The following is a 14167-nucleotide window of genomic DNA, read 5'->3' as shown; positions in this document are numbered from 1 at the left end:
TTTGAATCAAGAAGAAACGTTTTTGAGGGGTTTTTTGTTGTTGTTGCTGGGTACATTTTGAGCAAGTTCTTAAGTGACCTGCGGGCATGGTCGCTTCTAAACTAAATTTCCCGATTGCCTTATTTCACATTTGCCTGAGGCACTGAACGAAGGCTGTGATTGTGATGAACTCGTTTTCGTTATCGGATCTGATTTCTGCGAAATGTCTGACTTGGCCATTCTTTTGACACTGCATGAATGATTGACGAGGGTGTCGTAAATCGGATCTAATTCCGGATTTGCGCGCAGAGATGGCAGAATTTTTTCCTACAGTCCTGCGGGACGGAGCAGCGGTGATCGGGCGCCTGTGGTAGTAGCCCGTCATGTGGAATTTAAGAAGAACGCGAGCCAGAGGTTGGATCATTCACCTTTCTGGAGTGGCTGTATGGATTAGCAATGGGTCACCTGGTTTGTACGGTACCTCACCACATCTCTGTAATCGGTAGGAGCACGAGCCTTCAGGAATTCCCACTACACAAGCGACACCGGAAAGAACAGAAATTGGGCAGGAACAATTTTCTCATGAATGGTGCCCCATGGCTACACAAAATAGAGGTGTGGAGGGGGCAAGAAAAAACACGTTATTTTACAGTGCCTTCCTAAGCAGAGTTACACCCTTCTACATTCACTGACTTAAAATGAATTTAAAAGGATGTAGCTCTGCCTAAGATGGCATGCTTTTTAGCCAGATTTAATCGCCTTTTTTGAATTGTTCTTTCCAGCAAGTTTTAAATAACCTTGGATCACATTGTATCTCCCGAGATAAATCTTGCCCGCTTGCCTGACGGATCCTTTCTGGGGATTTGAGCATCGCTTTTTAGGGTGGTTGTGCTTTGTTTGTTTGTTTTTTGGTTTTTTTAAACACACAGATACACACACGTCAGATGCATTTGTGAGGAACAAACTGCACTTTGGTTTTCCCCCAGGCCCTTCGAAGATTTTTCTTCTGACTTCACGGTGAACTGTATATGCTAAATGAGTGAAAACGTTTGCAAGGACTGCAGCAATGAGTTATCCCACGTTGCCAAAATGGGATACCCCCCTTGTGACTTGGGTAGCGAACTCGGTTGCTGTTTCTTTTAATAATAGTTAAGCCATATCATCTAAGGTTTTTGGCTTGTTTTGGGATGTGAATTTGTTTTATAGATAATAAAGTTAAACATATATAGTGTATGTATAAAGCTGGAATGCTTGTCCTTACTGATTTTTTTGTACCATATTGTAAACTATATTATTTATTCTTTACCAATTTTGGAGGGGGAAAAAGGTGTTTGGGTTATTTAATATAATATACAAAAGCTGTATACAAAAACTTACTGTTTTAAATTTCCAATTCAACTTGTAAAGCTGTTTTTATGATTGTGCATAAATACATACTAATCCTTGGTCTAATTCACGTGTGTGCTGTTTGTGACCGTATAAGCATTGTCTACTCACTAGGAATATGACTCTCCTCTCCCAATGGAATAAGAGAGGTAAGAAATGGCATTCAGAAAGTTGTGTATGTTCATATTGCCTAGCCCATCAAAACGTGGTTTGTATGGTAGAAGAGCTAGCTTCAGGAGTCTTCCAGCCTCATCCACTCCTCCTTTGCTCATATGCCATGTTTTGAAGACTTTCCTGTTCAGAGCAAACAACACAATCTGTTGCAAGGCCGAGCCAACCTTGAGCTGGCTACCTGAAACTGACCAATTTTTAAATATGTGTTTGTGGAATTACATCCAAGTGGAATAAACTACATTTTATTATGTATTTAATGTGTTCAGGAGGAATTGGTGGTGCAGTAGCCAATAGGATGTTAGGGTTGCCAGGTCCCTCTTAGCCACCGGTGGGCTTTTGGGGCAGAGCCTGAGGAGGGCGTGGTTTGGGGAGGGGAGGGACTTCAATGCCATAGAGTCCAATGGCCAAAGCGGCCATTTTTCTCCAGGGGAACTGATCTGTATTGGCTGGAGATCAGTTGCAATAGCAGATCTCCAGCTACTACCTGGAGGTTGAAAACCCTAGATAATCAGTATGAATGAGTGAGTGAATGACCCGGTGCTTGCACAGGGGACCTTTACCTTTTGTATGTATATATGTGTGTGTGCGTATATTTATATATTTAAATATATACTTATATATATATAAGTATATTTATATGTATAAATATACGCACACACAAATATACTTATAATATATATTATATATATATAATATTTTTATATATATTAGTATATTATATATATATAAATTTATATATTTATATATATCACTTATATTTATATATATAAATATATGCGCGCGCACAAATATACTTATATTTATATATATAAGTGACATCCACATAAAAACCTGCATTAATTGCTTAGAATGAGTGACCGCTTTACTCCGCATGCGCCAGGTGGCGCATCAATTCTTTCCCGGCCCTGGGAAGGCGGGGCGACACCCCGCCCCTTTAAACACAAAGTAGATTTCCCCGCCCTGCTTCCTTCGCAGCCAATAAACGGGCGCGCTTCGTTTCGAGCGGCAGCGGCCCTTTCGAGTACGCCGCTTAGGCCCGCCTCCCTTCGCGCGGCGCCTCCCGCGGGGCGTCTACCGAGCTGCGGTTGGCTCGGAGGGAGGGAGCGGCGGGCGCTCCGGCCAATCGGCGTCCGCGGGCGCGCCGTTCGGTTTGAGGAGGAGGCGGCGGCGGCCACCGTAGTGGCGTCGGAGCTGAGGGAGAAGAAGGAGCGGCGGCGGCGGCCCTTTTTGTGTCTGCGTGAGGGGCTCGACATGTTCCAGGGGCCCGAGGCCGGCCCGGCGAAACCGAGCTCGAGGTAAGGGCGGTTAGTCCGAAGGGAGGGGGGGAGGGGCCGTCTCCTTGGACGTTAGGAGGCGCCGGACGCCTGAGGCCCTCGCCCGTTTCCCGCCCTTTTTTTCTCTCGCCCCGCACCCAAATGCAAGATCAAAGCTTCTTAAGCTGGGGGGGGGGAATAATTAAGTCCTCGGGGTTCTTTAAGTCTGACGTACGTCCTTTGTATTTGTAATATTTACTGTGCTTTAAGGATAAGGGTTGTATTAATGTCCGGCCGCCCCGAAACCCAATAATGTATTGCGTTGTGTCTCGCTGTGGATAATAGATGGGTTGTGTTGTATCTCGCTATTGCAAACTGCCCCTGCGAGGTAGAGCGTGCGTCCCCTGCATTGTGCGGGGGGGTGGACTAGATGACCCCTGGGGGGTCCCTTCCAACTCCTACTAAGCGCTACTATACTGCGGCGCAGGGTAGAAACCAAACAGTGTATCTCGCTATTACAAACTGCCCCTGCAAGGTAGAGCGTGCGTCCCCTGCATTGTGCAGGGGTGGGTGGGGGTGGACTAGATGACCCCTGGGGTCCCTTCCAACTCCTACTAAGCGCTACTATACTGCGGCGCAGGGTAGAAACCAAACAGTGTATCTCGCTATTACAAACTGCCCCTGCAAGGTAGAGCGTGCGTCCCCTGCATTGTGCAGGGGTGGGTGGGGGTGGACTAGATGACCCCTGGGGTCCCTTCCAACTCCTACTAAGCGCTACTATACTGCGGCGCAGGGTAGAAACCAAACAGTGTATCTCGCTATTACAAACTGCCCCTGCAAGGTAGAGCGTGCGTCCCCTGCATTGTGCAGGGGTGGGTGGGGGTGGACTAGATGACCCCTGGGGTCCCTTCCAACTCCTACTAAGCGCTACTATACTGCGGCGCAGGGTAGAAACCAAACAATGTATCTCGCTATTACAAACTGCCCCTGCAAGGTAGAGCGTGCGTCCCCTGCATTGTGCAGGGGTGGGTGGGGGTGGACTAGATGACCCCTGGGGGTCCCTTCCAACTCCTACTAAGCGCTACTATACTGCGGCGCAGGGTAGAAACCAAACAGTGTATCTCGCTATTACAAACTGCCCCTGCAAGGTAGAGCGTGCGTCCCCTGCATTGTGCGGGGGGGTGGACTAGATGACCCCTGGGGTCCCTTCCAACTCCTACTAAGCGCTACTATACTGCGGCGCAGGGTAGAAACCAAACAATGTATCCCGCTGTTACAAACTGCCCCTGCAAGGTAGAGCGTGCGTCCCCTGCATTGTGCAGGGGTGGGTGGGGGTGGACTAGATGACCCCTGGGGGTCCCTTCCAACTCCTACTAAGCACTACTATACTGCGGCGCAGGGTAGAAACCAAACAATGTATCTCGCTGTTACAAACTGCCCCTGCAAGGTAGAGCGTGCGTCCCCTGCATTGTGCAAGGGTGGGTGGGGTGGACTAGATGACCCCTGGGGGTCCCTTCCAACTCCTACTAAGCGCTACTATACTGCGGCGCAGGGTAGAAACCAAACAGTGTATCTCGCTATTACAAACTGCCCCTGCAAGGTAGAGCGTGCGTCCCCTGCATTGTGCAGGGGTGGGTGGGGGTGGACTAGATGACCCCTGGGGGTCCCTTCCAACTCCTACTAAGCGCTACTATAAAATATAAATGTAATAAGCAGTGTTATATCTAGGCAATCTAATGGTGTGGGGGGGTGATTATGTTCTCGGAGTTCTTCAGGATTATATTATAATTATATTCTTGTCTGATGTAAGTCCTATATATTTTATATATTTACTGGGTTTTAATAATACGTGTTGTATGCTGTTAGCTGCCCGGAAACCCAGAGGAGCGGCACCTGGAAACCCAGAGGAGCTATTACAAACTGCCCCTGCAAGGTAGAGTGAGCGTCCCCTGCATTGTGCAGGGGTGGATGGGGATGGACTAGATGACCCCTGGGGGTGCCTTCCAACTCTTACGAGTGTATACCAGTTTACCCCTCTTAGGTTTTAGGCCATACAGGTTGCCCAACTACAGTTTGGGAAATTCCTGCGAATTTAGGGGCCAGTGCCTGAAGATGGAGCAGCATATAGGCATATAAAATTAGGTATATAAATCAAACATTTGCTGATGACAAATCGTAACGTTATACTGTTGCCAAATTTTTCATATGGGGTCGCGGCCCACAGTTTAAGAAGCTTTGTTTTAAAACCTGACCTAACCCTAGAATCAGCTCCCGAGTTACTTAACACACAAAGCGCTACTATAAAATATAAATGTAATAAGCAGTGTTATATCTAGGCAATCTAATGGTGTGTGGGTGATTATGTTCTCGGAGTTCTTCAGGATTATATTATAATTATATTTTAGTCTTATGTAAGTCCTGTGTATTTTATATATTTACTGGGTTTTAATGATATGTGTTGTATGTTGTTAGCCGCCCGGAAACCCAGAGGAGTGGGAAATTCCTGGGGATTTAGGGGGCAGGACCTAAAATATATACTCCAGATATACTCCAAATATACTCCAAAGCTGCCAGGTCCCTCCAGAGGAAATTGATGCTCCAAATATACTCCAAAGCTGCCAGGTCTCTCCAGGGGAAATTGATGCTCCAGATATATACTCCAAAGCTGCCAGGTCCCTCCAGGGGAAATTGTTACTCCAAATATACTCCAAAGCTGCCAGGTCCCTCCAGGGGAAATTGATCTTTGTTTTGTTGTTATATTTTTATAATAAAAAGGGGGTATTCAAGGTTGGGTGAAAAGAAAATATATATAAGTCTCTCAAATACTATGTGTGCAGGTATCAACCTAGTAAATACTTGCACACATAGTATTTGAGAGACTTACACTAACAAGAACCTATTATACCAGATGTTTGAGTATTTGGGAATAGAATTTACAACATATACACACATGCCTGGTTGGGTTTGAACTGTTTGTATTTGTATTCATTAATGTATTTCTGTAAATGTGTGCAGGTTTAACAAAGGGTTTTAATTAACCTCTGATGATGGCCCCATAGGCCGAAACACATTTGGTATGTGGTTATAGTTATCAACCTCAGGAAATGCCATTGTGCTATTTTAATGCTTTTAAATAATTTTAACTTTTATATAGCGCTTCTAATAACTTATACTTTCAGTATTTATACATAGACTCATATATATTTTCTTTTCACGCAACCTTGGGTACCCAGCTTTTGTTTTTAGGTTGGGTTTTATTCCCCTCCTTTTTTTCTTCCATAATAAAAGGGGTACAGAAAAGAAATAGGCGGGGGGAACAGATAGGGAATTTTAACTAGTCATTTGTTATCTCCAGGCCCAGACTCAGTCGTGACTTTAGTCTTACCCCATATTTAATCTTAATTACTTAATTTAATTCGTTCACCCTTGCCTGAGACCCTGGAGAGCCACTGCCAGGGTAGGCAGTACTGACTTTGATGAACCAGGGATCTGATTCAGTATAAGGCAGCTTCATATGTTCATATGTACTTTACCATCTTTATGGACCCAGTATAATTCCTGTTTGCCTTGGGGAGAACTGGGACTGAGAATATGTTGACGGAGACAGGACTTGGACTTGGCTTTTCTTTACATTTAGGGGTGGGTGGGGGAAAGGCTGGCTGGCGTGTTTATATAACTGCGAGAGCGACTGGAAGTTGGCTGCTGATATAACCACAAAAAATTGTTTGCATGAGTGGAATGTAAACATAGAAGAGGCTGCCTGCCAAACGCTCTGTGGCGTGGCACAATAAGGCCCAGGTGCCGCTGCACCATCATACCCATTCGGCTTCAAGATCAAAGCCAGCTTTCTAAATCCTGGGCCACAAACAACTCATAGCTTTTGCTTCTCCTTGCATTGTAGTTTGGTGCTTTGCCGATGCTTTGCTCAGTTTGCCGCCGTGCATTTCTTTTCTCCAGCGCGGTGTAGTGGTTAAGAGCAGTGGTTTGGAGCGGTGGACTCTGGAGAACCGGGTTTGATTCCCCACTTCTCCACATGAGCAGCGGAGGCTAATCTGGTGAACTGGATTTGTTTCCCCACTCCTACACAAGAAGCCAGCTGGGTGACCTTGGGCCAGTGACAGCTCTCTCAGCCCCACCTATCTCACAGGGTGTCTGTTGTGGGGAGGGGAAGGGAAGGTGATTGTAAGCTGGTTTGATTCTGCCTTAAGTGGTAGAGCAAGTCGGCATATAAAAACCAACTCTTCTTCTCCCAGAAACTTCTTGAACGTGAACTGGATCCACCTTCTACTTTATGCAGTGTTCTTGAAACTATCAGGAGGAGAGGGGTTTTTGAACACATGAAGCTGCCTTATACTTATACAGATGCTGTACCACAGCCCCTCCCATGGTAAGGGTCAGCAATGGGAAGAGTCCTGGGCCAGATGCTACCTTGGGTCCCCCAGATACGAGTTGTGTGGAAGGAAAGAAGTGAAGTCTGTAACAACAGAATTTGCAGGGAATCCATAGTCTCTCCCTAACCCCAGTATCACTCAGTCTTGGCCAAGCACCAAGAATTGCTTCCTCAAAGTGGACCTGCCGTAAAGTGGGCGAATATCCAGGACTGTCGGGCACGCCTGCAGCCTCTGCTCCCAAACGGGAGTGTGCAAATTATTGATGGGAAAATCAGGTGACATGGATGCTGAAACTGTGATGCTGGCTTTGTAGATTGCACAGGGCTTCAGTAATCCTACCGCTTATTCCTGCCAGCCAGGTAAACATACAAGTACTGGCTGGCATGTACGTCCTGCAGAGATGAGAATGTTTCTGTTCTTCCATAAAGTCCTAGAGAAGCTTCCATCCTGGGTGACGGTGGTTAGAATAGCCCATGTGTGAGATGGATCGCACACATGATTCAGAACAAAAACAGCTCAGTGACTTGTGCAGTTTCTCGTGTTCTGTGATTGTCTTGAGGTGCCCTTCCCTGGAGCAGAATCTGCCTAATGAAGCGCTTGAGGATCAGATGGAGGCTGATCGCTCCTCTTGGGAGTCCTTTTCCTGAGGGGCGTAAGTACGTGGGTCTTGTGATCGTCCAGAATAGATCGTTTTCGCTGTCGGAGGTTGATCATGCTGCTGGCTGTTAAAAGAGCATTAGACCGTGCTGTCTGATAATTCCCCCCACCCCGGGAGGCTCAATCATGACAGCCAGCGCTGTCTTGAAAATGGGATTTGGCTGTTGGGGAGTCTGCATCTTCAGAACGTTTTTTTCAAAAGCTGCCTGCTAATAGTTGCTACAAGGAGCCTACATTTCCTGCTTTCTTGTAGAACAGCATCCCAGGGAAAATGCTCAAACATGTCTTTTTTTAATTTCCTCCCCTCCATAGTGCAACTGGGTGCATAAATAAACCGCATGGACATGATGAGCATGATGGAGCTAAACATGCGCCCTCTGAAATTTGTGTAGAATAGTTTCCCATGTAATACAAAAGAGATAGTGAGTGTAACGTAGTGGATAGTGGACAAGGGTCTGGGAGACCGAGGATCGAACCCCTGTTCTGCTTTGGAAGCTTGCTGGGTGAACTTGGGCCAGTCACATGCACTCAGCCTAATCTACCTCACAGGGTTGTTGTGAGGATAAAATGGGAGGAGATGAGAACAATGGAAGATGCTTTGGGTCCCCATGGAGGAGAAATTAAGGAAATAAATAATGTCTAGCTTCACTTGAGGCACCGTGAGGACACTGTATGTGTCTTAAGTGCCGTCAAGTTGCTTCTGACTCATGGCGACCCTATGAATCAATGACCTCTAAAACTTCCTATCGTTAACAGCCTTGCTCAGGTCTTGCAAACTGAGGGCCGGAGCTTCCTTGATGGAGTCCATCCATCTCATGTTGGGTCTTCCTTTTTTCCTGCTGCCTTCAACTTTTCCTAGCATGACTGTCTTTTCTAGTGACTCTTGTCTTATGCTAATGTGACCAATGTACGATAGCCTCAGTTTAGTCATTTTAGCTTCTATGGGCAGTTCAGGCTTGATTTGATCTAGAACCCACTTATTTGCCTTTTTGATGGTCCACGGTATCCATAAAACTCCTCCAATACCACATTTCAGAGGAATCTACTTTCTTCCTGTCAGCTTTCTTCATCATCCAGCTTTCACACCCATACATAGTAACAGGATATATTATGGCATGAATTAACTTGATCTTGCTTTCTTGTTCCTATTCAGGCATTCTTACTGCACAGGAAAACATTCAGAGAGCAAGAGCTCTAGGATCTGGAGTAGATTATAGGGGTTTTTTGAAATCTGAGCACGTTCACCTTCTCAGTAGAAACAGTAAGAGATCTCTTTTCGTCCTGTCTTAAATAGTTATTTTCTTGACTGCCATTGTGTTGCAGAGGTGACGAATCTGAAGAATTAGTGATTGCTAGCAGGAAATGTCCTTGTGTAGGCACTGGCTGCTAATTGTGAGGCCACCCTCATCCACGTGCCATTAATATCTGTTGTTTGATTTTTTGCTGTGGTCAAATAGCACTGAGGGAATAATCTCACGTGTTTCTTTTTCCATCTAAGCTGCCTTCTTTTATTATGCTTGCACCGGGTTCGCTTGGCTTTGCTCTGGAATGTGTCCTTCTGCTTAAAGCTGAAGTGAGGGCATGGAGGTTGCAACAGTTGAACAGTATTTGTCCGCGTTGTACTAGCTGCCCAAATTCAAGATAAAGGAAGTTGCTCCCACTGAGCCGGTGACCTTTCGGGGTCGTTGGTCAAAACTTAACTTTTTGATGCCCTATTAGTAATAATGAGCTCAGCTTCTTTGGCTCTGCTCCACTCTCCATATCTTATGGCAGCCTGTTCTTTTTTTACCAATACTACAGCACAAAACTGCTTCAGTACTGTACAAAACTGCATGGTGTAGTGGTTAAGAGCGGTGGATTCTGATCTGAAGAACCGGGTTTGAATCCCCACTCCTCCACATGAGCGGCGGAGGCTAATCCCCTCCTACACACGAAGCCAGCTGGGTGACCTTGGGCAAGTCACAGCTCTGATAGAGCTCTCTCAGCCCCACCTACCTCACAGGGTGTCTATTGTGGGGAGGGGAAGGGACAGTGATTATAAGCTGGTTGGAGTCTCCCTTAAGTGGTAGAGAAAGTCGGCATATAAAAACCAACTCTTCTTCTAAAACATAATAGGAAGATAGCCCAGTTTGACAAAAGTGTAAATGAAAACTCGGGGGCGAGGGGAAATAAAGTAAAGAATGCTGCATGTGTTTTCTGGCACTTGGGTGTTTTCTTTTGACATGTGTCTCAAGATGCATGTAAGAAACAGTTTCAGTACAAACTGTAAAAGGGTGCGGATGAGCACATAACTCAAGTCTATTCCATGCATTCAGCCTTACTCAGCTTGCAGATGGGTGTGGTAATGACTTCACCCAAATACTGAGACAATTGGGAAGGACTGGGTGGAAAAAAATTGGCCTGGTCTATTTGTGTATCGACTTTGTAAGGAAATTTTAGTGTTATGTTGTTGTTCTTATTTTGCCTGAGGAAGGACCTATGTAGATCTAAGAGCAAAGGTTTACTGAACAGGCTCCCTGATAACAGTATGTTTTTAACGTGACTGATCATTGTGCTAAAAAAATTGTACGACACTACGTTTGTTCACGATGCGCTCAAGCAAATTTTGACTTTATATAAAGCAGTAACTGGATGTACAGATTATGGGAAGGCGATAACCCACCAAGCCCCTCCCCTGTGGAGGATATGACTCACTCCATGGAAGCTGCAAGGCTGGGAAGAGGTTTCACTGGGGCAAATGTTTGGCGTGCTGTGTTGCAGAATTCAGTTGAGAAGTGTCTTCTCATAGTGGTTTTTTGGCTTTCTGCAAACCAGGGGATTGAAACCGCCCGGAGGGGGCTCCAGCGACCCCTTTGGATGCCCAGAAGAGGTCTCCTCCCCTCTCAGACCACACAGAATGGCGTCTAACATCTTTGGAGCGGGTGAAGAACCTCAGAACATCCCAAAGAAAACAAATCCTCCAGGTGAGTCATGCTGTTCTTGAATCTCCTGGAATGGAGTGCTAGGGTTGGTGTTGCCCGTGCAATAAATGTCCCGCCTTTAGGACGCCTTGCCTTTTGGATTTCACACTGCTGCTGTTAAGGTCTCTCTGTTCTTCCAGAGATGTTCAGCTGACGCTTTGCAAGCAGCAGGAGAATGTAAGCCAGTTTTATTCTGCCTTAAGTGATAGAGAAAGTCGGCATATAAAAACCAGCTCTTCTTCTTGCAGGTGGAAAGGACAGCGGCATTTTTGAGGGCCATAAACCTAACTCTTACCGTCATCTTACAAATCCACCCGGTGGGAAAACGAGCAATATCTTCGGGTCTCCAGAACCCTTCAGCACCGTCAGAGCACACCCAAACAAGCCTAAGGTAAAACTGAATTGTAGCTATTATGCACTTCCTCCCAGCAGATTTGAGGGAAGTCCAGCCTGCAGATGACTGAATGCTGCAAAGGAAGCAGCTGTGCCTTTAAATTTAATCACTGCGGTTGCTGACTTGGGAGTTTCCTGACTACAGAGTTCAGAAACAACTGGTACGGTGAAAACCGTCCTCCGCGTGCTGACTCGGCTTTTTGTAGCGCGTTGGACTGTAATTGCCCAGCTGTTTTATAAAAGAAGAAATGCTGCAGGAGAAGATGTCAGTCGTGTTGCCAAATGCCCACACAGTGCTGAAACTCTTCTGCCTCGCAGGTTGTCCTACCTGCCTGGGCAACACTCCAGAAATGTGAAGAGCATATCAGAAGCCCTATCCTTGGGAAAGGGCTAGTGGCAGGCATATTTGTAACCTCTGTAAAGCTAGAATAATGTGTTACTGTGTGTTAGGAGCCAGTACCTTTCTTGATTTTTAAAAAACAAAAACAAAATCTTTTCTCCCCCAGGATCACATTATGTTGTGTGACAGAGGAGATTCCCCCCAGGAACAAAAACCAAAAGGTAAGTGGCAAAATAGAATGGCCCTAAGGTACAGGCCCGCTTCTGCTTTTCCCAGCCATACATCACATTTTTTGGCACAGTGAAATCTGACCTGCCCTTTTGAGTTTTGTGACAAACTACCTACCTGCCTATTATTGAAGCGGTGAACTCTGATTTGTAGCACCGGGTTTGATTCCCCACTCCTCCACATGAGCGGCAGAAGCTAATATGGTGAACCAGGTTGGTTTCCCCACTCCTACATGTGAAGCCAGCTGGATGACCTTGGCTAGTCACAGCTCTTAGACCTCTTTCAGCCCCACCTACCTCACAGGGTGTCTGTTGTGGGGAGGGGAAAGTGATTGTAAGCTGGTTTGACTCTCCCTTAAGTGGTAGAGAAAGTCGGCTTCTTCCCCTGGTTAAGCTTGAGGATTGTGATTGTAAGCAGCTTTGTGGGGGTGGTTTAGTGTGAGGGTTTTGCATAAGGCACTGAGGATGTTCACAGGCAACGATGTGCCCTACCATGCTGGTAAAAACTCCTATATGGGAGAAATAGTGTCAAGACAATGCCTCTCTTGGCCTCTGTGCCCTTTCACCTGGAGTGCCGGTTTGGAGCAGGATACAAAAATGAAGGACGGAAGGAATGTTGTCAAGGGACCTGTCCTCCCAGACATCCTAATAACACAGTCGGGCGGGCTGATTGTCACTCTAACGGCATTTCTTGTTCCACAGCTCCAGAAGCCCAAAGACCACAGGTGGCAGAGGCACGCGGAAAGAGAGAGCCGCCAAAAGAAACCCCCAAAGAGGCCGGACTCAAGATCGAAGACCATGAGCCTCGGCTGGGGCCACCGCCACGATCGCACAACAAAGTCCTTAACCCTCCCGGGGGCAAATCCAGCATTTCGTTCTACTAGGGGGGGCCCAAGGTCTTCCCCTTCCCTAATGGAGTCAGCACAGAAATATGACCTGAGAGTTGGAAGGCAGAAACCAAAGGCTAGCCTGGTGGGGTTTGCGGAAGGGAGGCGCTCAGTAGCTTGACCGATTGCTGGCAGAAGTCAGCCTGCGCTTCTCTGCTTTAAAGATAAAGACCAGACTCGGGAGAGTATTTTTTTTCTAGTTTGTTCACTTCTGTTGATTTCTGGCCTCGTGACACGGTTGGTGATGAGGATTGTTTTCTTGATGCTTGAATTGGGTAATGCAGCCTTGAGGGGATTTATCTGTACTAGACAGCATGGTAGGGAGGCTGGCCTGAATTCTGAAGGTCGGTCCGAACTGTGAGCTCTCCTGTAGCCTGTAGAAAATTTTTGGAGGAAAAGGGGAGAGAGCCCGATCCAGCAAACAAGTCCTCTTCTGGTTAAAGATCTTGGTTGAAACATATCCTGCAACCACTAATTGTCTCAAGCCGTCTCCAGAGCCGTTCACTTTGTGGCGGTTGCCTTGACAATACTCTCTTCTACAATCTGTGCCGACAGAAATATGCTCTCGACTGAAAGTGCGGCACGGTCTCTCCTCTGGGTACTTAGGGGGGACAGGGGGTGAATTTGACCATGGCCCTGAGGGTATTTTCTGTTGTGGGTGGCGCTTTAACCCTCCCCCCGCCCGCAAGAAGTCTGCCAACCCACTCTGCGTCACCGTAGACCTTGAAGCCTGGCCAAGAAGGCAGCTGAGATGGTTGTATTGTATCCCATCGCCGGCCTCCAAATCAAAACAGTTGAGCTCGGGAGGCTCTCGCTTTCTTTGGCCTCTTCACCTCCCCTGCCCTGCCCTGGAAAATCAACAGGATGGGTCTGGTTCTCTGCTGACTCTGTTGGGTGCCTTCATTTGCCTTGGGTGCAGCTTTCATTTGCCTTTGGGCCAGTTCTGCCTAGCCTGTGAGATCGCCAAGTCCTCATCCCCGGAGATGGCGTCAGGATTTCTGACTAGGCTGCGGTTTCTGTGCGCTCTGCCTATTCTTCCCCTAGTTACCTCTTTCCTACAGTAAGGGGACAAATCTAGTTCCAGGTGAGGGAAGGAGGGCCAGTGGAAAACTATGGCAGGGGGCTGCAGCGACCGCTTTCCCCTACCTCGTACCGATGTGGGTGCCAGCTCTAGGGAAGGACTTGGCCAGCCTATCTGGGAGAAATGGACCATCCTACCAGGTCACTTATCCTAAGTTGTAGCTGCCTTAAGTTCTCTCTCTCTCTCTTCATCTGGTCAGGGACAGTTCCAGGTCCCTTGCAATACAATACTTTTCTGGCACATGGGCTGTTCGCAGTAGTTTGTATTTCCTGAAACCTCACTTACCGGGTTTTTGGTGGCAGGGGAGGCTGGAGAGAGGGTTCTTCAATTTGTCACTTTCCCTAGGATTGATTTCTTGTGATCAGCATCCCAGGATTCTTTATTTGTCAACAGCAGTTGTACGGCGGCTTGCCCCTCAGCTCCATCCCGCGTGGGGATT

At 46.9% G+C, this 14167-nt stretch overlaps 1 protein-coding gene across 1 annotated transcript; it reads left to right on the top strand.

Annotated features, from left to right (window-relative positions):
* Positions 1 to 2790: 2790 nt before the first annotated feature.
* JPT2 (Jupiter microtubule associated homolog 2) lies at positions 2791 to 12644 on the top strand. The gene is made up of 5 exons (XM_056866389.1): positions 2791 to 2834; positions 10655 to 10803; positions 11049 to 11191; positions 11700 to 11754; positions 12463 to 12644. Exons 1-5 carry the CDS (start codon positions 2791 to 2793, stop codon positions 12642 to 12644), a joined length of 573 nt encoding a protein of 190 aa, XP_056722367.1.
* Positions 12645 to 14167: the final 1523 nt, after the last annotated feature.

This window comes from Euleptes europaea, chromosome 21 (assembly GCF_029931775.1).
Source record: "Euleptes europaea isolate rEulEur1 chromosome 21, rEulEur1.hap1, whole genome shotgun sequence".
In the NCBI taxonomy this organism is placed as follows: Eukaryota; Metazoa; Chordata; class Lepidosauria; order Squamata; family Sphaerodactylidae; genus Euleptes; species Euleptes europaea.
Note: the sequence above shows the minus strand (reverse complement) of the source record. Positions and strands in the feature narration are given on the sequence as shown.